A 25251-nucleotide genomic window follows, 5' to 3' on the forward strand; every position below is an offset into this window, starting at 1 on the left:
TGGTAACACTAAATGAGATGCTAAGACAATAAAAAGACTAGAGCAGTAGTGGCGTGTGTCTTGGGACATGTTTCACTGAATATCATCGCACATCAAATGTGGTGATACCCAACCATTTGACAGAATAATTCCTTCCTAGCATGTAGTGAATTACTTCAATTTCACATTTCGAAATTTACAGAGATTCTTTGCTTAGTGTAAGCCCAGAACTTGATATCTAGCATTTCAAATTTATGTCTAGTCCTATCAAGGGATTGGAAGTTGATTCCTAAAAAGTTAAGCAATTGGTAGATTCAAACGAAAGATGTAAATGAACACTTGCAGTATAATAATGAAAAAACATAATATATAATTGTATATAGAGTTGTGGTGCTAGTTGTGGAGCTATTTCTTTTATTTACCTCATCAAACTGCAGGTAATTTGCTGTGTTGACATCAGCCAGTAAACACCCTCTGACACTCAAACTTGAATCTTTTCTTACTATTTGGTTCACCACATTTTCACTTTGTTCATGAAAGAGATTAAGTAGAGCTTGATAGAAGTGGTGAAATTAAACATATAATTGTTTTGAGTGGAGAAACCATAATCGGAGATTGAGCATTGAAGTTTGAAGGTAGTTCGGTTGTGTTGATGTACTTCCACCACCGGATTCCCATACAAAATCACTTCTATATCTGTGAGTATCCATATGTTGCTGCACTAATTGATCTGTTGTTCAGTATCCTTTTCATCAAATCCAGAGAACCCCGACCTCAAGTAAAAGTGTAAATTTGGTGTGAAAAGGTTTCCCCATCAAATCCTAATCCAGCAGAGCTAAAAAAACAAAATAAACAGGTAGTTGATGCACAAGTGCAACAATTCCATCTGATTTCATCACTTGTTTTCTTGGAAAAGGTTTGTTGAACCTGATTGTTCAAATCAAGCTCGACTATCATTTATCAATGTGAAACGACGTTAAAGGTGTCAAGGATACTATGACGACACCGAAGATATCCTAAGATTATAGGTAGTTATGAGAATCCTGTAAGATAAGGAAACTAGTGTAATGAGTATTTAGGCTTTCCTCAAATATGTGATCCTGTAAGATATTCCTGTAAGATATTCTGTGTACACATAAATATAAATATCTCCTGGTCTCTCCTTGGTTTTCAAGGAAGAACAATTATACTAAAACTCCTAGTCTGATATGGTATCAAGATAGCCTGTGGTTATCAGTTTTCTTATACAATTTTTTTTTTTTTTACCTACAAATGGCTTCTTCCTTCAATTTTAATCATGTACTCACCATTAAGCTGGATGATACCAACCACCTGTTATGGAAATCACAGATGATGGCGTTCGTTCGTGGCCATGGCTACACAGGATTTCTCGATGGAACGTATCCACAACCACCTCCAACTGTTATGCTACACGTACCAGACTCAGAGGAGACCATCGAAAGCCCCAATCCAGCCTTTTTAACATGGCAGCAAAAAGACCAATTGTTGCTTAGTGGAATTTTATCTTCTTTATCACAAAGTGTGCACACTCAGATGCTTGGAGTCACAACCTCTCAAGAGGCGTGGGAAAGACTGGAACGGATCTTTGCTTCACAATCTCAAGCTAGAATGATGCAGCTCCAGCTGCAGTTGGTAAACACTAAGAAAGGAGCCCTCAATATCTTGGACTACCTTACAAAAATGAAATTTTATGCTGATAGTTTAGCTGCTATTTCTCAGCCAATCTCAGACTCACAACTTGTCTTATATGCTTTGAATGGACTAGGTCCTGAATATGCCCCTTTTGTTACTGCTATGACTACACGTTCTGAACCTGTGTTGTTTGCTGATCTCCAAGGACACTTGCTTAGCCATGAAATCCTTTTAGCTGATCAACATGTTACTGAACTCGCTGCTCCTGCCATCAACAATACCCAGCGACACTCATTCTCTGCTGCTCCAAATCAGAATCGCAGTCAACAACAGCCGATGACTAATCGAGGTGGAGGCTTCAATCCTCGTGGCCGTGGTCGTGGCCGTGGTCTTGGTGGCTTCAACAACCACACTGGTTATCGTTCTAACGCATCTCCTCCCACTGTATGTCAGATCTGTAACCGATATGGTCATTCTGCCATCAATTGTTACAGCCGCTATAATGAAGGAAGCCATCGTGCTGAGCAGGCTATTGCAAATGTCGCAGCTCATGTTCCTGGCTATAACTATGCGGATCCATCTTGGTATCCTGATTCAGGAGCAACTCATCACGTTACTCATGATGTGAGAAACATACAAAACCGTGCTGAATACAACGGCAATGATGTTGTCACTATTGGCAATGGATCAGGTTTGCCAATAACTCATATTGGGTCTTCTTGTTTAGATACACGTTCTCGTACTTTTACATTGCGTAATATACTTCATGTTCCTACAGTTAAGAAAAATTTATTATCAGTCCAACAATTTACCAGAGACAATGATGCTTATTTTGAATTTCATCCTGATGTTTTCTATATCAAGGAACGTATGTCGGGGAAAGTTCTTCTAGTCGGCAAGAGTAAAGATGGATTATACCACCTTCCTTCAACTATACCTAATAAAACGAGGAAGGCTTTCATTGGAATTGGGGAGAAAACCACACAACAAGTATGGCATCATAGGATGGGACATCCAGCACATAATATTGTTCAAATAGTTTTAAATAAGAATAAGTTACCTGTGAGTAACAATAGGAGTTCTTCATTCTGTGAAGCTTTTCAATTGGGTAAGAGTCATCGACAAACACTAAGAATGACTCACTCAATCTCTCAAGCTCCTCTAGATTTAATTTTTACAGATGTTTGGGGTCCTTCACCTACTATATCAACATCTGGCTCCAAATACTATGTCTTATTTATGGATGATTTCTCGAAATATTCTTGGATTCATCCGATCACTTTTAAATCAGATGTGTTTCGTATTTTCGAGAAGTTTAAGGCAATGGTTGAAAACATGTTCTCTCGCACTATAAAATCAGTCCAATCTGATTGGGGAGGTGAATTTCAAAAACTAGAACAATACTTTATTCGGTTTGGCATTGCTCATCGTGTGTCGTGTCCTCATACACACGAACAAAATGGTGCGGTGGAAAGAAAACACTGGCATGTGGTTGATACAGGGCTCACACTTATGGCTCACTCTCATACTCCAACTCACTTCTGGGATCATGCCTTCGAAGCTGCTGTATACCTCATCAACAGATTACCTACTCCTTCACTGCGCAATTTATCACCATTTGAAGTCTTGTTTCAACGAGCACCGGATTACAAGTTTCTCAAAGTGTTTGGTTGCGCATGTTACCCCTACCTACGTCCGTATAATAAACACAATATTAACTATCGATCCATTCGGTGTATATTTCTGGGATATAGTTCACGGCACCATGGTTACAAGTAACCAACTCAAAGACGAATTTTTATTGCTCGGCATGTTGTATTTAACGAGTCTGTCTTCCTTTTTGCAGACACTACAGTCTCTCCACTTACATCACTGCCAGTAACTTCTGTGCAGCTCCCCTCTTTGGTTGTCCATCAACATCCCACTGATGTTGCACCTGTTGTTGACACTGTGGATGACATACCACCGTCTCCAGTTCCACAATCATCTCCCACATCCAGCATAGGCTCTGCATTACCACCAACATCTGATGCTGATCCCCCACTGGATGTTGTCCATCCTACAGTTCCTGTCTCTGCAACATCTTCTCCTACTCGGGGGATGCACACACGATCCAAATCTGGGATATTTAAAAAGAAGGTCTTTGCTGCGACTCGGTATCCACTGGCCCTTTCTACCGCAGTTACGCCAACTGAGATGGTGCCTACATGTGCCTCCCAGGCGTTTAAATACGTCGCATGGAGAAAGGCAATGCTTGATGAATTGAATGCATTGCTTCAACAGGGAACCTGGATTTTAGTTCCTCGCCTTCCTTCTATGAACGTCATTGGCAACAAGTGGATTTTCACCTTAAAGCATAATCCTGATGGCACCATAGCTCGTCACAAAGACAGGCTAGTTGCGAAGGGATTTAACCAGCAATATGGAGTTGATTACACGACCACGTTTAGCCCAGTGGTAAAATTTGCAACCTTGAGAACGATTATCGCACTTGCTGTGTCTAATAACTGGGTGATTAGACAACTCGACGTCAACAACGCTTTTCTCAATGGACATCTGGATGATGAAGTTTATATGCTCCAGCCACCAGGGTTTATCGATTCATCACATCCTACACATGTGTGTAAACTAAGAAAATCCATCTATGGATTAAAACAATCTCCTAGGGCCTGGTACACTCGACTCCATCAGTTTCTCCTCACCATTGGTTTTCAAGGGTCTAAAACTGATCCTTCTTTGTTCATATATAAGACACACCAGGTGGTTGTCTATCTCTTGGTCTATGTTGATGACTTACTGGTTACAGGTAATAACTCTGCTGCGGTTTCTCGAATAATCTCGTTAATTGGTGGTGAGTTTGCAATCAAAGATATGGGTGTTTTCAAGTATTTTCTAGGTCTGGAAGCTACGCCAAATTCACAGGGTTTGGTGATTTCTCAACAAAAATATATTGCTGACCTCCTGACACGTACAAACATGAAAGATGCTAAGCCTATTTCTTCTCCGATTGCTGCACACACACGGCTCACAAAACACTCAGGGGAACCATTCCAGGATCCTTTCATGTATCATAGCACTGTGGGTGCACTTCAGTATGTGACACTCACACGACCAGACATTGCCTTTGTGGTCAATAAGGCATGTCAATTCATGCATAATCCATCTACCGAACATTGGGCTTTGGTTAAAAGAATATTGCGATATTTAAAACATACACTCACCCATGGGTTACAGTTTTATCATCATTCTCCACCGCTATTATCCATATTTACAGATGCGGATTGGGGAGGCTCTTTGGATGATCGAAAATCAACAGGGGGATATGCTATTTACTATGGCAACAATCTTATCTCTTGGAGCTCGAAGAAACAGCCTACAGTCTCTCGATCAAGCACAGAATCTGAATATCGAGCCATTGCCAATGCAACAACTGAAGTGGTGTGGCTCAGATCATTGTTTCGTGAGCTCAAAATTCCTTTGACATCTCCTCCTACTCTATGGTGTGACAACATAGGAGCTACATATTTAACTGCAAACCCGGTCTTCCATACTCGCAGTCGACATGTTGAGATCGATTTCCATTTTGTACGCGACATGGTTTCTAAGAAAGAACTCCTTGTACGTATTATTTCGTCCCAAGACCAGATTGCAGATATTCTAACCAAGGGACTTTCTACTCCACGTTTTACACTTCTACGAGACAAGCTCAATCTTGTTGTCACCGACTTTCGCTTGAGGGGGCGTGTCAAGGATACTATGACGACACCGAAGATATCCTAAGATTATAGGTAGTTATGAGAATCCTGTAAGATAAGGAAACTAGTGTAATGAGTATTTAGGCTTTCCTCAAATATGTGATCCTGTAAGATATTCTGTGTACACATAAATATAAATATCTCCTGGTCTCTCCTTGGTTTTCAAGGAAGAACAATTATACTAAAACTCCTAGTCTGATAAAAGGAAATGATCCTAAAATGATTAATCTCTTTGTATCTATATATACACCTCTTCTCTTACATCAGAAATGTGCTGTATGTGGATTTCGGGGACTACATACAATATCATGTGTCCCGCGGCCTAGGATCCCCTACAGCACAATGTCTGACGGCCAAAGTAATTACTAGAAGAGCCAATGTTTCCAAGGTATCTGCAACAACTAGCTTGGTGTTGTGCACTGACAATTCTTTAAAATTTCATCAAAACAATCCCTTTTGCCTATGAAGAAGAAAGATGTAAGTTAAATTAGATAAGCTATTAGTATATGTTTCTTTTTCAACCTAGATTCCTATCCCGGAATCATAAGCGGATTAATTCCCACCCTTCACCTGCCGGTCACCATGAACAATAATAATACAGTGTTTATGGGCACGGCCAGCCGGCCAGGACTATCAAAATTAAGTTTACAATACATAAACAGATGACTAATTTGAAAGATTAAATTTCACAATTGATTGCTCGTTCAACAATCTTTCCAGCATATTTTCTTGTCCATGTTTTTATTCGAATAGACCATCTCAATTAACCAAGTCTTGACTTGGCTTTCCTTGGCTATATGATTGTTCAAACTCTCTACCCCTTTGATTCAAATCGTTGATCCTTCTGAAGATCTTCCAATACGACTACAAGTATTTGGACCAAAGTTATATCTGTGGGGTGAATAAAACACCAAGATATCGTCAGTTCGGGGTTACAATGAAAACCAAAAGTGCACAGGTAATTAACTACGGCGTTAATTGAAAAATTAATATTAGATACAGATTCCAAAACAAAATTCCCTGAGTCAGACATAAAAACATTGAGATAATCCATCGAAATTTAGAAATTATCCATCATCATAACCACTGTATATAAATCTAACATAAAAAGCATTGATTCAACTCTTCATCTTACTCTTGTCTCAGTGATCTTTGAGCAGGCGTATGTGTCACTGATCATGATCAGACCAATGAGGCACCTACGGAGCTCAGATCCATCAAAATAATTTCTTTTATATATGAAACTAAAATCAATTTAAAAGGCGTAATTGAGCATCTCTACCACCACCACATCCATTAAAAGGCGTAATTGAGAATTTAAGCATTATGATAAGTACCCCATGCCCATACAAATTAGAGTTCGAATAGTACCCCATTTCCGTCCCAAACCGGAGAAGGTGGATGCAATAAGCTAATGCGAATAATTTTCCAACTGAATCTAGAATGCAACAAGATACAAAACACGGTTTCCCGAAACAATACTACTACAATATCATTAATCAATTGTTCGAAAATGAATTACATACATAAACTGATTAATTCAAGATTGACCGCTCATAAATTTTTATATATCTCCACGATATCTAGTTCGAACGGCCAACTTAACCAGGTTTCTGACTTGTCTGACACCCAAAGCAGTAACTAGAAGCATGTGTTGATAAGCCCTACATAGAATTTACGTTTTAAATTGATTTTAGTTTCTGTGGGAGGAGAAATCAACTTACGTTTTAAATTGATTTTAGTTTCCTCATGCTGCATTGAACCGGAATCATTATGCTGCATTGAAATATACTAGAGTAAATCGGAGATCAGATCTAAGAAGAAGAAGGAGAAGTAGAAAGGCGGCGTAGAAACCCCAGATTTAGCAAGTGAAGTGAAGATTGAAACACTCTACTTTTATATACAAATTTATTTACACCTTACTTACATCACATGTTTTTAACTTTTTATGAATGCCAGTAAATAACGGACTATGATAACTAATCTTATTTGATCATAAGTAAAAACTATGTCAAACCCGCCGATAGTGTCCTTTTAGATTGGGTGACCAAAAAAGCCCTAAAAAATCCAACTTTGAATCTCAAGGTAGTAATCCAACAAGAATTTCTCTTTTACTACTGGAACTGGTCATGCGTCAAACAAGCTAGGAGGTTAGGTATAACATGTGCTACAACTTTCATTGATTATCTTTTGAGCCGTCATATCCCCGGTGATGGTGTATGTTACTTAAAGATACATAGTGTGGGTGTCTAAATTTAGATAATGCTTGAATTTATACATAATATTTCGATCAACACTATGGTCTTTATGGAATTAGGTTAATCGATTAAAATTTGGAGCATAAATTTCATAGTAATTTTTAGATGCATTATGGCTTGACTTGTTTCTTTTGTCAATAGGGCCTGAACCTCTCAAACATAGGGGAAAAAAAACAATGAAACGTCATGAAAAACAATAAACCACTTCTATGAATAAACGATAGCAGATCGTGCAACTGCAACCAACAAGGAGCATCAGGATTTGCACCAAATGCCAAATTACAAATACGTAATCAATCTGAATGGGCACCAAAAGAGGCTTCTCTCTCATCTGTACGACTCATCTGAACTCTCCCTTCTTCAGGCTTTTTCTAGCCGTTTTCTCAGTTTCCTACCGTAATAACGGCTAGTTTCCACAAGAGTTCACCGGATTTTTATGCCGGATTCTCTCTATGATCCGTAGTACCAACCAATGGCTGAGCCAGGACCGTATGAATGCTTAGGTAAAAATCTCGCCACCCCATGGTTCAAGATGGGCTGGGGAAGCAAATTTTATGAAAATTTTGGCTTTATTTTAGTGAAAAATTAGGGTAAATATAATAAATACATAATCTTTAATCTTCGGCTGAATTCGTGTCAGCCCAGCTATATATGCTGTCAAATAAGGATAAAAGAGAGAAGCAAAAGAAACAAATGTGACGTGTGGTGAAAAAGGTACTCCATGATGTAATATACTATAAACATAAACTGGAGAAGAAGGCATAAAATATAGATAATATAGCAACATAATATTACGTACCTAATATATTGTCATAATAATGCTTAAATATTATTTTGTCATAATTAGCTATAGGTATTCCCATACGTGCACTATAAAAAGGGGCATGGCAATGGATTCTCTCAACATAATTCATTCTAGCTGGCATAATGGCAGCATCCTCCAATGTTTGTTTTACGCTTTTCTCTGTTCTTTTATTTGCTTGTGTTTCTTCTCAGCTATCATATGCAGGGAACGTGAAAGCTGTGGTCCATGAAATTTGATCGCTCACTAAGAATCCAGGTTACTGCACCCAACAACCGGTTTGTAGTTGCTAATGCCATGATAAATCGAGTTATAAAACAAGCAACCGACAATACAAATTTCGTCGATCTCTCAAATCCTACACCACAACAAAAGCCACATCTCAATTTTTGTAACGGACGTTATGGGGCAGCGTTTTCGGATTTTGCCACAGAAGCTTCGAATCAGTTAGGAAGACGTGATTATTTTGGACTGAAGAGAACCGCAACAACTGTTTCTGGTTATGCAACCCTATGCGAAAATTCTTTCCGTTCACCACCTGCAGCACCATCTCCACTGACGCAGCAGAATCGATACTTGTTTGATCTAGCTGATATTGTTCGTGCTCTTGCTATTCTTCTTTCCCGTTAAAGTTTTTCCTATATTCCTAATTTATTATTATTGGTCCTTGAATTTTTTCTGAAGTCCTTGATTGTGTGTTCCAAGATTTTTTTTTCTGTAGCAATGTTCACGGACCCATGTTTACTTTTTCTGTGTAATAATTTCGTAGCAAATTGAACAAGATTTTCAATGTCAATTTTTCACTAAAATCTGGCTAAATTATGTTTCACTCAATCAGTTTTGTGTGTTTTCTCTCATATTGATAATGAGAATGCTAAGAGATGTGAATTGTGGCTGTCCTTATGCTAAAATTTCATGGTTTCCATAAAGACTTAGACTCTAGTGGTCTTTTGTCGCCCCCAGCACGCCTAGCTAAGTGAGCGCCTAGCTCGTTTTTCACAACATAGCCTGGGTGTACTATGATTGTCAAGAATAAGCACATTAGACTAGAAACTTAAACAAACAGCTTTATGACCTGAACATCTGAGTATACTTTGAAAATATTACAATCTGGTTCCGAGCAATGCACGCATTACTTCCATGAACAGAATCTAAACTCACAGAGGCTAATGATTTGAGTTTTTGGCAACCAACCATGCCTTGAAGGATAAATACAAGATAAACTTCTAGAATAACTAAATTGTTAAAATGATTCATCACCCGAAGCTTTTTCATCAGGTAGCTTTCACTTCATTTTTAGCAGCATTAGGATCTTCAGGTTCTTGTCTGCATCAAGTTTGCAGGTTCTTGTCTTCTAATGCCATTTTAGTGCTTCTAATGCACCACAAGAACTGCTTCGGGTGTTCCTCGTTTATCTGCCATTATTAATACAACATGTTTGAGACAAAACAGTTTAGTATTATTGAATTCAGGGTAATCAAAATCTGAATCCCCAACACACTTGCAAGTTGCAATCATACTGATTCCCTTGGCATTCCTTAAGTGGATAGGTATGTCCATCAAATTCAGCCAAATAAGTATGTTCACTAACAGTAGGTTCACCTAGCCACATAAGTGGATAGGTATGGTCACTTATACTCCATGTACTGTAAGAAAGCATTCACAAATAGTGGCTTAAAAGAAAAGAAGAAAGGAAAGCAGCGAAATGTTCCAAATAACCACTTACCCATGGAATGGATTCCAAGGAGAGGGTGGAGGCGGTGGTGATGGAGTCAATGGTTTGAGTTCAGAGAAAATAGCATCCACATCCACACCAAGTCACCATTGACTGACAGAGCAGCTAATGCTGCAACGAGTCCAGCATTTCCCATCAGAGTTGGTTCTGCACTGTCTTTTCTGGCTCTTATGTCACGATATCTGTCCAAGTTGTCTGGGCCACCAACCATTGCACCAGTGATATTGTGCGGGTTGGGGCTGGAAGTGTCTCGCCACTTGAAACCTTCTGTGCAGCCATAGGATGCCCCATCATTGGGGATGGATGCACCTCTATGGTGCACGTGGGTGGGAAACCTACTGCCATACCCAACAACATAACTAAGCTTTTTAGGGTTGACGCCCAATATGTAGTCAACCTGTAACAAATAAAAAAAAGTTAACTGATACTTTAATGATTATTCCGAATGATACATATAAAATGAAAGCAATTGTGGGACAGACAGATATGTGTAGAATGAAAGCACCAAATGATTTGGAGGCGTAGTTTGCATAATCACTGTTGATTCCAGCATGAACACACCCATTCATAATGATCTAAGAATGAAGAGTTTGGTCTGGAAAATAATTTTTTAAAGTAACTACGTGTTATTAAAAATTCTAATTGCTGAAATCTCAACCCAGATAAGAAGACTTAGCATGGCAACAAGGGGAAAGCTATCATGACATGTCAAGTACCTCACATGGTAAGAAAGAGAAGGGAAAAGCTTCGCAACTGAATTGACCAAAATTAGAATTATCAGTTATGCATGCTAGTGTCGAAGTTGGTCTTCTTCAATATTAGTCCTAATCAGATGCATCATCAAAATTTCATGCATATTAAAATTCATTTGCCTGAGTAAAAATTATAACTGAACGAAAACTGATCGATATATTCCAATTGTTTCAGAATTCAGATATGCTAACAAATAATAAGATTTTCATACACAATAACATGAATCAAACTAAACAACAATCAATCAGAACATGTATTAACAAGAATGAAAATGAGAAAAGCAGTAATTAAGGAATACTTGAGAACAGCAACAAGGACTTGAACACTAGCCCATGTTAGTAAACCAGTTAAACCCATTGCTACAATTATTCTCTGGATTTGGGTCTAATAAATCCTTTCAATTGAAATTGGAGAATGAGTTTTCTGTTGTTTCATATGAATTCAACCCATTGATTCCTTCAGCAAAAACCACAAATCTTTTTGGGTTTCTAGGTTTAGAATTAGGATTGTGGTGCTGATTGTTTTGAGGGATTAAGGATGCAAGGAGAAATGTGGGAATGGTTAGTTATGGATGAGATTGGCAAGGACATACACATTTTAGAGACTGTAAACTATGGTAAAAGCAGAAAGTATCAAAAGAATAAAGGAAGATAATATATATATACCTGGGATGCCGAAAATGCTTGCAGGTTTTCAAGCATTATGTTATCAGAGCCACAAGTCCAAGCTGGGATACCTTGGGATTTAAGATATCCCGCAAAAAGAGCTGAGATGTATGCTGCGTTTGCAGCATACTGTAGAGGCTTTGTATCCCCATTGCGCAATAATATCAGTCTCCTGTGAAGTTAATTACATCGTGTTAATTAGACAACTTGGTTACATCTGTAAATAAAATTTTATAACAATGAAACCTATAATTATAAAAACTCAAATTTAGCTTGCCTTTTGTAAAGTTAAATATGTTATATCTATGCAGATATGAACACGTAATGTCCTCAGTGACTTCATGGTACTGGCGTAGCATCTCCTCGTAAGGATATGGAAATCCAAAGATGACACGAGCTCTAGTCAACAGCAACAAAGCACCGGGTAGTTTATTGTCGAAGCTAAAGACCGGTAAGGCCAATGTTTCATTGAAAACCTTTGCTTGGTTGGCTAGTTCTTCTCCATTTGCTCTTGACAAGTAGCTATAATTTCCCGTGGCAAAAAACATCCAAGTGGCCCACCAAATTTCTTCGTCATGAAAATTGGAGGATTGATAAGTTGCATTCTTTTGCCACGATGCATACGTGTATTGGCTACCCGGAAGACTACAAAATTCAATCAACTTTTCTGCCCCTTTTGTTAATTGACGAGCATACTCTGCGTTATCCTTGAAAACAAGTGAACCCGAGGCAAGAGCAGCTATAACTTCTCCAGCTACATCTGCCCCGATCATTGTTGATTCCACAGTTCTATTGTACTTGATATCTTCGGGCTTTTGCCAACAGAAACCTTCATTCGGCATTTTGGGGCCACCAACGAGTGCATTACCCACCTAATAATTTTGAATTCATATCAGCACAGTAATAATTTTGACAATCTTAAACAACAACAGAAAGAGTTGAAAAAAGGGAATTACTTCATCAGAAGATAAAATTTCATGAATTGTAGAGTTAACACAAGATGGTAAGGAAACCACAAGTAATTTTGAAACCCTGATTTTTCATTCTAAACAAATTTCATATCAAGTGTGAAGGAATTCAAGACATGCACAAACTAAATTTCTAATGTTTAATATCCCCAAATCCACACAGGGGAAAATGATATTTCTCCAGAAATGGAACAATAAGCATAATCAGAACATATCAAATTCTGAATCAATGCTGACATTCTTAAACAACAAAAGAAAGAACTGAAAAAGGGGAATGAGTCAATTACTTCATCAAAACAAAAATTGAACAAAAGTAATACAAACCCAAAGGAAAAAATTTCATGAATTATAGAGTTAACACAAGATGGTAAGGAAACCACAAGTAATTTTGTAAACAAATTTCATATCAAGTGTGAAGGAATTCAAGACATGCACAAACTCAATTGTTGGAACATTCAAAGCACAATGATTTCACAATACTCAATAAAATTCATGAATCATAATTAACAAGAAAGAATTAGGACAAATCATCCATCAAAATAGTTGATTTGAACAAAGACAACAGTAAATCAAAGGAAAGAAAAGAAACCCTACCTTATCATCACGAATAGCAACACCGACACAATTGAGATATCAAGTACCATGTTTCAAAGGACAAGCAGAGATTTCCGAAATATAAAAAACCTAAACAAATCTCAATAAACTCAGAACCCTATTTCTTTCCTTACGGATTTGTAGCCTCGGCTCCCTCCTCCTCAAATTGCAAGGCCCAGTCCAATGACCCACGGCCATTTCCAAATCCTGGCTGTTAGCCTGTTACCAAATCTTTTCATGTTGCTTCCCAACGCAAACCTCAGTGTTACCCCTGCCTTCTAAATCTCGACTCCTACGGGTTGCAACTTGCACCAGCTTAAAACCAACTCCACCCGGCTAACCCACCGGTACATATCTTCTGTCCGTCTATAGCTAAAGCACCTTCCTGCACACATTTAACCTCTATACACAGCCACCATCATTCAGCAGCATCTCTAGACAAGGCACATCCAATGCTCGGCATCAAGACCACCCATGGCATTACAGTAGTTTCCTTTCCTCAGTCAGTACGGCGGCTGTTTCTATTCCCTGAGCCCCTTCCTTCACCGGCAGACCAACTCAAACATTACCCCAGATTGCACCATCTCCTCGGACAGACCACAAAGTAATTCAGTATGAACTGCTCAATCATCTCCATCAATTCCGTGTACAACCCAGTCAATACATAATTCATATCCATTTCAAACTTGTACCCAGTTCAACCATCAGAATCACCTGCATTAGATTAGACTTCACTCTATGATTCATAACCCCACTGCCAGTGGATTCAATCCAAAATTTGTTGCCTTCTCTGATTTCTGAAATTAATAGTCCATTGCCGCTGTGCAAGAACCAACGTTGCCTGCAATCACCCGTCGAGCACAATCGACGCCTCAAGATCTTCAATTAAACCGATCCACCCATCTCCTGTATCAAGCCTTCTTCAATTGATCAATTATCCACACGACAGACTCCAATCAATCAACCTCAGAACCCCAATTTCAGTTCATCACAAGAAACCCCCAAATTCTGTCCTAATCCAGCCAACATGAACCACTGAATCGAACGGGTCATTTTTCAACAGAATTTCAGGCTAGGAAACTTCATGGAAACCCCATTTGATTCGAACTCAATTCAGCCTGTGCAACTTGAGCTACAACCACCAAAATAATCAACAAAACCCATGAACACCGTACAATCTCTTCTTCACTGATTTCTTCTTAAACTTGATTATTAATCGGATACAACAACAAACCAATCCCATCGTGGCTGTAGGATCGAGCAAGAGAGAGGAGAGCACACGCGGAAGCAAATAAAAGACTACATTGATAATCAAATTCGGTGTACATTAACTCATGGCTTAACAACCTACTTATAGTCTCATAAACTTGATGATCACTCAAAGTGTTTACCTAATAAAATCAAATTCTAAATAAAGCACATTTCTATACACAAAGAAACTCTAAACATAGTAAAACTCTAAAACAAGCAACCGACACAACTTGCTCTTCTAGTTAACCCGAACTTCCAAATATCGCACAGTGTGTCAACAGCGTGTGTTGATCCAACTTGACTGCATCAACTGCAGCAGTTGATCCATTCAGACTGGATCAACATCATATGTTGATCCACGAACCAGAACACCATATCTTTGTTTAACTTCCAACATCCTCCCTTAAACCAAGATATCATTCAACGAGAATTCCGTAACCCTCTTCTACTCCTCATCTTCTTCCATTGATCACGTTTACATGTCCTTGTCTTTTCTCATTTCTACAAACCTCTTCTTCCATAGATAAACGTTAAAACGTTCTTGTCTTTTCTCATTCTTCTTCAAAGAAACCACCAATCAAACCCTTACTCCTTGATACTCGATTATAGCTTATCCCAACTTCATGATCACTCCGGAGTTCCGTCAACAAACTCAAACTCAAATAAAAAACAAAGCACAAACAACAAACTAACTAAAAACCGAAACTCAAACTGCAAACCAAATCAAACGAAGCAATCTTCTAATTTTGCTTAATAGCAATCTTCAAACACATTCCATAATGTCGCCGTACCATAGTAACCATCATATACTTATTTCTCCTTCATCTTCATAGCCGCGGAACACAAACCTTAACAAGCTAGAAAACACCTCATTGTGCTCTATACAACTTGCTAACCAAACACAACAACTCATCACCGAGCATTGTAGCTCATCTTCAACTCTTAATCTTCTCTTCACATGTTACTTCAACAAGAGTCACAACCGTAAGTTAGTGATGTCTGCTAGAACTGATCTTTTCACAATTCACAAACCTTTCTTCTCTTCTCAAGTACACATGTTTCCAATCTTCATGATCACAACCTTGTTAATTGTTGTGGTGTTCTCCTCAACTCATAGGTATTAACCTCCTTTCGTTGATCACTCTCTTCTCAAATTTGCAGCACCAACTGCAACACAACCAAACACAAATTCCACACTGGAATATCTTCACTTTTCTAGCCAAATCCCCACTGGGATTGCTTCACACAACTCTATCCAAATCCCTACTAGGATTGCTTCACTCAACTTGTAGACTTTACTCATCTACAATCTTGTTTCACGCTCACAACCTTGTGACGTCTCAAACTCAACACTCTCTCATCACCACCTGGTGATTAACTTCTCTTTCTTCACAACCTTAATGTTGTTTATTCTTCTCTTTTCTTCTTTAGTTCCAGTCACGCTTTTTAGAGTCGAAACCTTCACCCTTCTTTGTTTTTACAAGATTCTCTCACAATCTTTCTCTTGTTATGCTTCTTCCACAAGCAATAACTAACACAAAGTCTGCCACACTTTGTCAGGTATTCCAAGTTTCTGCCACAAACTCTTCAACCTTTCTTCACGGTTTCCAACATGTTTGAGCTTACACTCTAACACGCCATCCTCCCTTAAGCTCAAACATCATCATCCAACAGTCCTTGTCATTCTAAGTCTTTGAATTCGATCAACTTCATCAAACTGTACCAGTGCTTCTTGACTGCAATACCAACTTTGATCTTCTCTTGCGTCTATTTCGAATCCATGACTTAACCCTTCTAATCAACCACGGACCCTAATCTTCTTACCTCAACCAACATTCAATGCTCTGCCACAGCAACCCTTGCTTACTTCACAACAACACACCTTTCACACATACTGCTTTCAGTCATGCCTGTTAAGACTGACACTTTCTGTTAAAACTGTGACCTTTTCTTCTGTCACACTTCTCTAACTGTTACATTAACCTTTGTAACAACCAAACTGTTACAAACTACCAATAACACTTTCCTTTTTTTTTTTTTTTTTTCTTTCACCTGAACTTAGGGTTGTGAAACCCTAACGTCGATCTCCGACTGGACCACTATCTCTCTCAGTCAACTGCAATGGCAGCAACGTAATCTTCTTCTCACGTTCATCACCAACACTGGATTCTGATCCCAAATTCAGTTGAATCAATGTAGCTAACTCATCTAAATTGAAGTCAGCAGCACCTCTTCTAACTCGATTCACAACAATCTCCATCAATGGCAGATAACTTCTCCATATCTTTTCTGCAGCGACAGACTCGAGCTCCAGTTCTTCATAACTGGTGTTAATGGCAGCAACCATCAAGACCCAATCATCACCACACAGTTTTTTCCCGTCTCCTTCAAATTCTGCAACCTCTTATTGACGGCAGCAATTCACCTTACGTTCTTCTCGCCCTAATCAACAGTTCAAACTTGCCACAGGTAAACAACACGTGAAACCATAACCTTCTTCACAATCTTCTGTGAATTTGAACACAACCACCAACAGCATGTTTTCAACAGCAGCGTCCATCTCTCTTTCACCGAGTATTTCAGCTCCTCTAATAGCAATAGCTCAACTTCTATAGTCAACAGCTGTAAACCTTCTGATATCAGCATCCGAGGGACGTTTATCAGCTGTAATTCACCTTTCTTGCAAACAAATACTCCTCCAAACCTTTTGTATATGATAGAAGCAACAACTTTCCCTATACGTCTTCTTCTCAGCAGGAACAACTTCAATTTGAAAGACTTTGCCTTCACAGCAACACGGCAAGTCTTCAAACAATTCTCTCTTCTCTTTTTTTTAAAACTTTTGAAACCCTAAAAACACCAACGCATCAAAAACTAAAACAAACTTCTTTTATCACCGAAAAAACTTCGAACTCTTTCTCCTCTCCCTTCCTCTCACCTTTCTCTGATACCATATGTAGGATCGAGCAAGAGAGAGGAGAGCACACGCGGAGGCAAATAAAAGACTACATTGATAGTCAAATTCGGTGTACATTAACTCATGGCTTAACAACCTACTTATAGTCTCACAAACTTGATGATCACTCAAAGTACTTACCTAATAAAATCAAACTCTAAATAAAGCACACTTCTAGAAACACAAAGAAACTCTAAACATTGTAAAACTCTAAAACAAGCAACCGACACAACTTGCTCTTCTGGTTAACCCGAACTTCCAAATATCGCACAGTGTGTCAACAACGTGTGTTGATCCAACTTGACTGCATCAACTGCGGCAGTTGATCCATTCGGACTGGATCAACATCATATGTTGATCCACGAACCAAAACACCATATCTTGGTTTAACTTCCAACAGTGGCTAATCGAGCAATCTATACAACCACCAAATCACGGTAGTATTGCAGTTGTTTATCTCCTTCCTTGCTTATTTCACTACAAGAAAAGTTGGATTAAGCGACCACGCATTTTTGGTTGGAAAAGCCCATATTGAGTCGCTCTAACCCTTAAAGCGACTTAATTTGCCTCTCGCTCTCAAGTTGCAAAAGGTGGGATTTGTACAAGTCTATAGCAGCTAGGCAATCGCTTTAGTAATCAAGCAACTATCATGTAGCGTCTTTTTTCTTAATTGCTTCATGGCTAGACCGACCTTCCTAGAGCAAGCAAAATAGTGATCGCTTTAAAGCTAGACCAACCAAAATACAGCAAGTAAAACGCTGATCACTTCATAGATAAACCAACGATAATAGAGCAAGTAACGCCGATCGCTTCATAGATAGATCAACCATAATAGAGCAAGTGAAATGCCTGAAGTTAGTTGCTTACATTGTTGAGCTACCAAATTTTTTGCCCTGAAGTTGGTTGCTTACATTTTTGAGCTACCGAAGTTGGTTGCATACATTTTTGAGCTACCAAACTTTTTGCCTTGAAGTTGGTTGCTTACATTTTTGAGCTACCAAACTTTTTGCCCGCTACATCTGTTGTTCTGGTGCCGGGAGTATCTGGCCGATTTCAATTTTGATAATCAAATTGAAATTAAAATTAATACTAAAACCAATTATGAACCAAATTAAAAACTAAATCAAGTTTTATTATATCACATAGATCAATTTACATCATTTCTTTAAAAAAGACAATCTTTACAGGAACAAAAAGATTAAAAATACAAACTAATCATTTCTTAAAAAAATGATGATTACAATTTCCTTAATTTTGAAACAAAAGATGAACACTCCTTCGACTTTGTAGCACCAAGCTCATAATAAGAGATTCATACTGCCATCATTTTTGTGTTTAAGTTCCTCTCTGATCATAGATGCAGTTAGAGGATACTTGGTAATTAACACCTATGGAAATGCCAAGATATTCAAGCAAGTTAGTTTTCACGAGAAACACAAAGAGATGAGAATTATACTATGAACTTAACAAACTGCAGAAAAAAAAAATGAACCAGAATAACAAAAAACGAAATGCACAGGTAGTTCTTACATATAGGTTTGAGAAAATTTTCATTGTTAGGTTGAAACTGCAAAGTTTAAGGATCATTATCAATTAAGCCAACATACAAAACAACCTAAGACCGCAAGATGTCTAAATCTGAAATGAGTAACAACTTAAAATGTAAGGGTCAAATGACTACAGGTCCAATAAGGAACAACAAACACGGGAGACAGACTCGCTATAAAAATACCCAATATACTGTCTAGTAGCATTTTAGAGGCCATACTAACCATTCTGCAACACCGAAAAAGGCATAATTGTGCCCTTTCAATTTGCACTCTCGTCTCATCTGCATCAACATGTATTCAATAAAACATCAAAAATCACCAGTAAATTCATTCACAAGCACATGGGAAAAAAATCTCAAATGGAATCAATAGTAATTCAGACAAACTGTACGGATTTTCATTATATATACAGGACAGTTTTTTTTGTAACAGATGTTTTTGATAATCATTTTTGAGAAATCAGAAAACCATGTAGTAGGTAGTCAAGACCATGTTCTGTAAAGTGATAACTATTTCCATTCACCAAAATCACTCTGTAACCCTATATGCAAAAGTACTAGTTTAATTGGATTACAATCTAACCCCATACTTTATGTTCATTGAAACTGGAATGGAAAAATCTCAATCAAAATAAACTAAATGAATATCAGTTGGTTCTCTGGATCAATATGAATATCTTTCAAAACTGATAATAGAACTACTACAACTTAGAAGAAAAAACCTACTTCTACAACTGTTTTATGTTCCAAATCTACGGTCTCCTGCTCTCCGAATCTAGGAATTATAAACCTGCAAAATAGAAGACGTCATCTCGAATTTTAGAAGGTTTAAGCCAATGATCATTTATTCTTCAATTATTGTATATTCCCAGTGAGAAAATTACCTCTTCTCATTTACCGTGGGGTCGATTGTCCCAGTGTACACATAAAGCTTAAAAATTTCATGAATAAAAACATTTATTCAGTCTGGAAGGAAGAGAATTACGCAGAATTACAGTAACACATAAAACAAGTGACTAAATTTTACCTAGGAAAGTTCTCTCTTAGCTTCTGAAGAGCTGGAGGAGCATCTAAGATCAATATCTGAGAAGTACACATAGTCAGCAATAAGAACTAAATATAAGAGATACAACTATTTGACATTTTATATATTATCATGCATACGATAGAAATCCTAGTGAGCGACAATCATTTTGATGGGTGTTCAAGATATCTAAACAGCATCATGCAATCTTGACTAATCACTTTCCACACCACAAACACCAGAACAATAAAACAAGAATCGAATCTCTTTGCACATACACAATATGAAGCTAAAGAATCATATCCTGAACGCATAAACTTGTCATAACAATAAACTATCATCAAGCATGCGGTCCTAACCCAAACCATGGTGGATAAGAGGCTTCTTAAAGCCACAGTAATCTATATTAACCGGAAATACACGATATAATATCATCAGTGGCAAAAAAAAAAAACCACAATTACCTAAACAAAAAGACTTGAATTGAATCCCTTGAGCTCTTCAATCCTGCACCAATTGATATCTTTCAGATACTTGAGAGCACCTTCGTCACGCTCTGTGATCTACATTCCGGAAAGAGTAAATTAAACCGACAATTATGGAATCTTATTCCAACAAGGAGAAAAATGGCTAATAATATCACTTACCTCCTCCATTAAAACTTCATTTGTCTTCACAGCATTGAGCCAAAAATCAGGAACACCCTTCTCTACTGCAAATACACAATCTAGTTAAGATAATTCAAGCATTGTTTGGAAATTGAAAAACTCGAACAAAGATTAAAGTATATCTTATACCTTCTGCATCTTTAGTACTTTTCTGAAAAACTCGAACAAAGATTAGTACTCAATTTTCTCACAAACTCTCAATCTTGTTCTTCTCAGTAAAACCCCTAATAATTTACAGCAGATAACATCCTTTTTCTTGCTGAAACTCCGTTCAAATCCCATTAGAGACTCAACCAATTTCTTTCCTTGGTTGAACGGTGCCCACCATTTCTTCAAAACCTCTATTAATTCGAACCCATCTTCTACAAATCATGGATAGAAACTTTGAGTTTCTTCTAGCATAACTTCTTCATTTAATCTCATCATCTCCGAATCCATCACAAATTCCTATTTCTGCAATACCAATTTCCTTCTCCAGCAGCTCCAACATCAACTCAGTTCAGAACCCTAATTCCTATTTCCCATCACAAATTCATTCTCGAGTTCATCTTCAAAAAATCAACAAAACCCATCACATATCGAACCATCAACTCCTCTCTGTGAATTCAATTTCATCAAAAACCTAACTTATTCTCCTCCAAACCAAACTTTTTTTCTAGCAGAAGCAACACATCGATCTTCAATTGCAGCGAGATCCCATTCTTCATGTTGCTTTCCCATGCTCAACTGCAAACCACCAGCGTCTTTGAGTCACCTACAATTCCATCCATAATCTGCAATATCATTTTCATCTACAACTGCAATGGTTTCTCAATACTGCTCCAGAGCAACACAAATTCATCCAGTTCTAATCACCAGCAATCTTCAACAATCAGCTTCTCCGAAAACTTCATGAATCTCTCAAACCCATTAAACCCTGAATCGGTGTTTAATGAAATCTCATAAATCCCCATCATCAAACTCTCACTGCTACCTCTTCCAGATTCAACCCAAAAAACCATTTCGAATCAGACCTTTTTATCCTCAAGAAGACCAACTCATTATTTCAACCTCAACAGAGATCAATTTCTGCATCCTCTTCTTCCCTGGCCCTCTATTCATCATCCAACCTCAATTAACAAATACCCATCTTCTATTCAACAACAGCAGGTTCATTACCGTCTTCAATTAATTATTTATTCTTCCAATTCGTAAACACCCTATCTTTGATTCAGTTGTATTCCGCAATCTAAAACAGCAAAATCCCCCTTTTCTTCTTGGTTGGAACATAGATCCAGATTTAAACCAAAACCCTAATCAACCACCATCAGTGGTTCGAATCAAACTTTATCTATCTTTTTCTCCCTCGATCTCTTGTTTTCTCTCTAGATCTCTTTTTCTTTCTCTCGGCAAAAGATTACAGCGGCGGTATCTGTGGAGGAGAGGAAGGGGGAGAAGAGGAAGAAAGAGAGTTCGAGTGATTGAGAGGGTTTGGTGAATAAACAAACGCTTCTCGCAAAAAAAAAGTGTGGATCCGAATGAAAATGATCGACGGACTCTGTTTCGTTTGATCCACTCATACGGATTGAGAAATTATCTTGACGGTTAAGATTGTATTTTTGATGCTCATACGGATTAAAAAACATTTGTGTTTCTTTTGTGTTAATACGAACTCATGTTTCGGTTTAATTATCAACCTTTAACATGAAAAAAAAATCCAAAAAAAATATAAATAAATTTAGAACATTGTTTTCGACATTCTGATATAAAAAATTCCAAAAAATGTATAAGAATGAATCGGGAAAATGAAAAATGAGTTCGATAATTGGTGTGTTTCTTTGTGCTTTCCCTTTGTGTTTTTGTGCTTTCTTTTTGTGCTTCGGGTTTGAATTTAGACTAGTCATGAAGTAATTTTTACAAGTCATATAGGTCATGTAGTAGTTTTAGTTCACACTGGTAAACTCAGGTTATAAGATTACTAGAGATGGACCACGAAATTCATGATGGTTCGGACTTCAAACTTAGCTGGATATATCATCAAAATCGATAAATATGAAGCTCAGTGTTGATTCGAACTTCAAATATGGTATAAAAACATACAAACTATGATCCAAGAACCTATGGGAGGATTTCTGACTTCAAACTTAGCATGATACATCATCGAAATTGATAAATATGAAGTTTAGTGTTGATTCGAACTCCAAATGTGGTTTAACAACATACAAACTATGAGTCAAGAACCTCCGGAGGGTTTCTGACTTTAAAGTTAGCATGATACATCATCGAAATCGATAAATATGAAGTTCATTTTTTATTAAAACTTCAAATGTGGTATAACAACATACAAACTATGAGTCAAGATGTTCTGGAAGGGTTCTGACTTCAAACTTAGCATGATACATCATCTAAATCGATAAATATGAAGCTCAATGTTGATTCGAACTTCAAATGTGGTATAACAGAATACAAACTGTGAACCAAGAAGCTTCGGCAAGGTTCTGGCATATTGTACGCATACGATCGTAACTTGGCCGTGAGTGGACTACTATAAGTCCATCTACTTCGTACGAACGATGAATTCATCCATTTACAGGTAAGATTCCTTCGGAATATACCCTGAAACGTTAAACAAACCATGTTCTGGCATATTGTACGCATACCTTAAACAAGACAAGCTTGAACTTGAAATTTTTCTTAGAAGTGTGTGAGAGAAATATAACAAAAGTGAACTATAGCCATGGTCAAGGTTTGCACAACAAGTATGCTTAACCTTAGGTACTTCATGTACTTTTGCCTTTGCACTTAAGCTTCCGAACTATGTCAGGTCAACCAAGTATGCGTACGGAGTATGGGTACCTTTGAAAGTTGTGAAATCATATCCAAAAAGTGTACATACCTGTCTGCGTACGTGCTCTTGAAAGTTCGCGAAGTCATATCAAAATAGTATGCATCCCGTTTATATATATATCGCTAGTAAGTCCCGAACTCAGATAAAAAGGGCATGCATACTAATGGTAACAGTTGGTTATGCATACCGTGTATACATATCGTCAAGTAGTCTTGAAGTAGTATCATGTTCTGGCATATTGTACACTGGTACGTTCTTACATAGTTTCCGACTTATAGTAGTCACTCCCGGCCAGGTTTCGACCTTGGATCCACTTTCTTTTTCGAAGTCGCCGGAAAAAGGTTTTATCCGTTATATATTAATGTTATCCAATTTCTCTCGGCCTCACTCAATTTCTCTTAGATTCCCATTGGTTTAATTATAAGGTTACCAATTAATTCAAATCAAATTTCCATCCACTTCATTTAATTTTATTTGTTACCGGTCAACCAAATTTGGTTGCCGCATTCATTTTCAATCAGATATATCGATTTTCTTCTAATTATTCATCATTTTAACCGTATGCGTCGATTGACTATAGTCAATTTCACATGTTATCAATCAATTTTATTCAATATCACTCGACATCACTCGATTGCTCCTGGAGTCAATGGGTTTATATGGTTAACTATTAAATCAAATCGAATTTTCATTTAGTACAATTAATTTCTTTTTTTATCTGTCAGTTTTACTTTATGTCGGTCGACCTCACCCACTTTCTCTTGTATTACATCGGCTTCTCATGTTATTGATAATTTTAGCCGAATGTCCATATTCTTTAGTTAATTTCACATGTTATATATTAACCTTATCCAACATCGCTCGCTCCACACGATTTTCCTTGGATTCCATGGGTATAATTTTATTATTGCCTATTAATTTCAAACGAATTTCACCCGTTATTAATCAATTTTATTCAATAGTTACTCGATTTTTCTTGGATTCCATGTGTTTATATGGTTGACTATTAAGTCATCTCAGATATCCATTTAGTTCACTTGATTTATCCGAGACCAAAAATTTCACCTTGGCCAAGCAGATTTCTATTTTTCACCGAGATGAGAACTGATGCGCTAAACGGCATAATTGACCAAGTTCCACAGACTTTTTGACCGGAGGAATTATCGATATAGTTTTAAATTTTCAAGGTTTCGGTAAAGCTCCAAGATCTATTTCATGTTGTAGGATAGTTTTTTGGTTTCTTTTTTTTTTTTTCTTATTTGGAACCAGTTAAGACAGTAGCAGCCAGAAAAATGACCGAGCTGACTGGGATCGGTTTCAAACGCAACCGATCCATCAACAGTTCAGTGGCAGTTTTGAAATCGAAAACCAAGGTGTATGCGGTTTGGTCAATGGTTTTGCCTAAAAACAGGACCGACGGGCTATTGTGCACCCCTATAGTAAACTAAGATAACAACCATGATCTGTATGACACTAATCTAACCAATAAGAAACTAAAATGAGATCATTATCGGTTTCAAATTCCTACTTCCAAAACTGACTAATTTTTTGAACATGTGGTGGCCGCTTAAACTTGGTCGCTCAAAGATGTTGTACCAACCGATTCATTTTTTAGTTGCTAGGAGTCGGTGCCTCAAAGTGAATAGCCACCTGAGCACTTTTCAAGCTGCTATAGATGACTTGAAAGAGTGATGTAGCGAGCAAACACATTCGGTCGTGGCTAGATATTAGATGACACAGGTTTATAGCCGCCAAACTTTATGGCAGTTGCAACTTTGGATGCTTAAACCCTTAAGGTGACTAAAATTATGGGC

The 25251-nt window shown here is 37.7% G+C and overlaps 1 protein-coding gene and 1 long non-coding RNA gene across 6 annotated transcripts; both read right to left on the bottom strand.

Moving 5' to 3' along the window:
* Window positions 1-9501: 9501 nt before the first annotated feature.
* Window positions 9502-11768, bottom strand: LOC113319191 (endoglucanase 25-like). The gene is made up of 3 exons (XM_026567462.1): window positions 11601-11768; window positions 10174-10579; window positions 9502-9862 (listed from the first exon to the last, which is right to left on the bottom strand). Exons 1-2 carry the CDS (start codon window positions 11634-11636, stop codon window positions 10220-10222), a joined length of 396 nt encoding a protein of 131 aa, XP_026423247.1. The 5' UTR covers window positions 11637-11768; the 3' UTR covers window positions 9502-9862; window positions 10174-10219.
* Window positions 11769-18607: 6839 nt separating this feature from the next.
* Window positions 18608-22043, bottom strand: LOC113319344. 5 transcript variants are annotated; one of them, XR_003345389.1, is made up of 6 exons: window positions 20740-22043; window positions 20590-20654; window positions 20407-20505; window positions 19946-20001; window positions 19142-19200; window positions 18608-18757 (listed from the first exon to the last, which is right to left on the bottom strand). It is a non-coding gene; the product is annotated as an uncharacterized LOC113319344 (long non-coding RNA). The 5 variants fall into 5 exon arrangements; XR_003345386.1 differs by lacking the exons at window positions 18608-18757; window positions 19142-19200 and adding exons at window positions 19666-19708; window positions 19803-19849; XR_003345388.1 differs by lacking the exons at window positions 18608-18757; window positions 19142-19200 and adding an exon at window positions 19654-19849.
* Window positions 22044-25251: the final 3208 nt, after the last annotated feature.

This window comes from Papaver somniferum, chromosome 10 (assembly GCF_003573695.1).
Source record: "Papaver somniferum cultivar HN1 chromosome 10, ASM357369v1, whole genome shotgun sequence".
NCBI classification, from domain to species: domain Eukaryota; kingdom Viridiplantae; phylum Streptophyta; class Magnoliopsida; order Ranunculales; family Papaveraceae; genus Papaver; species Papaver somniferum.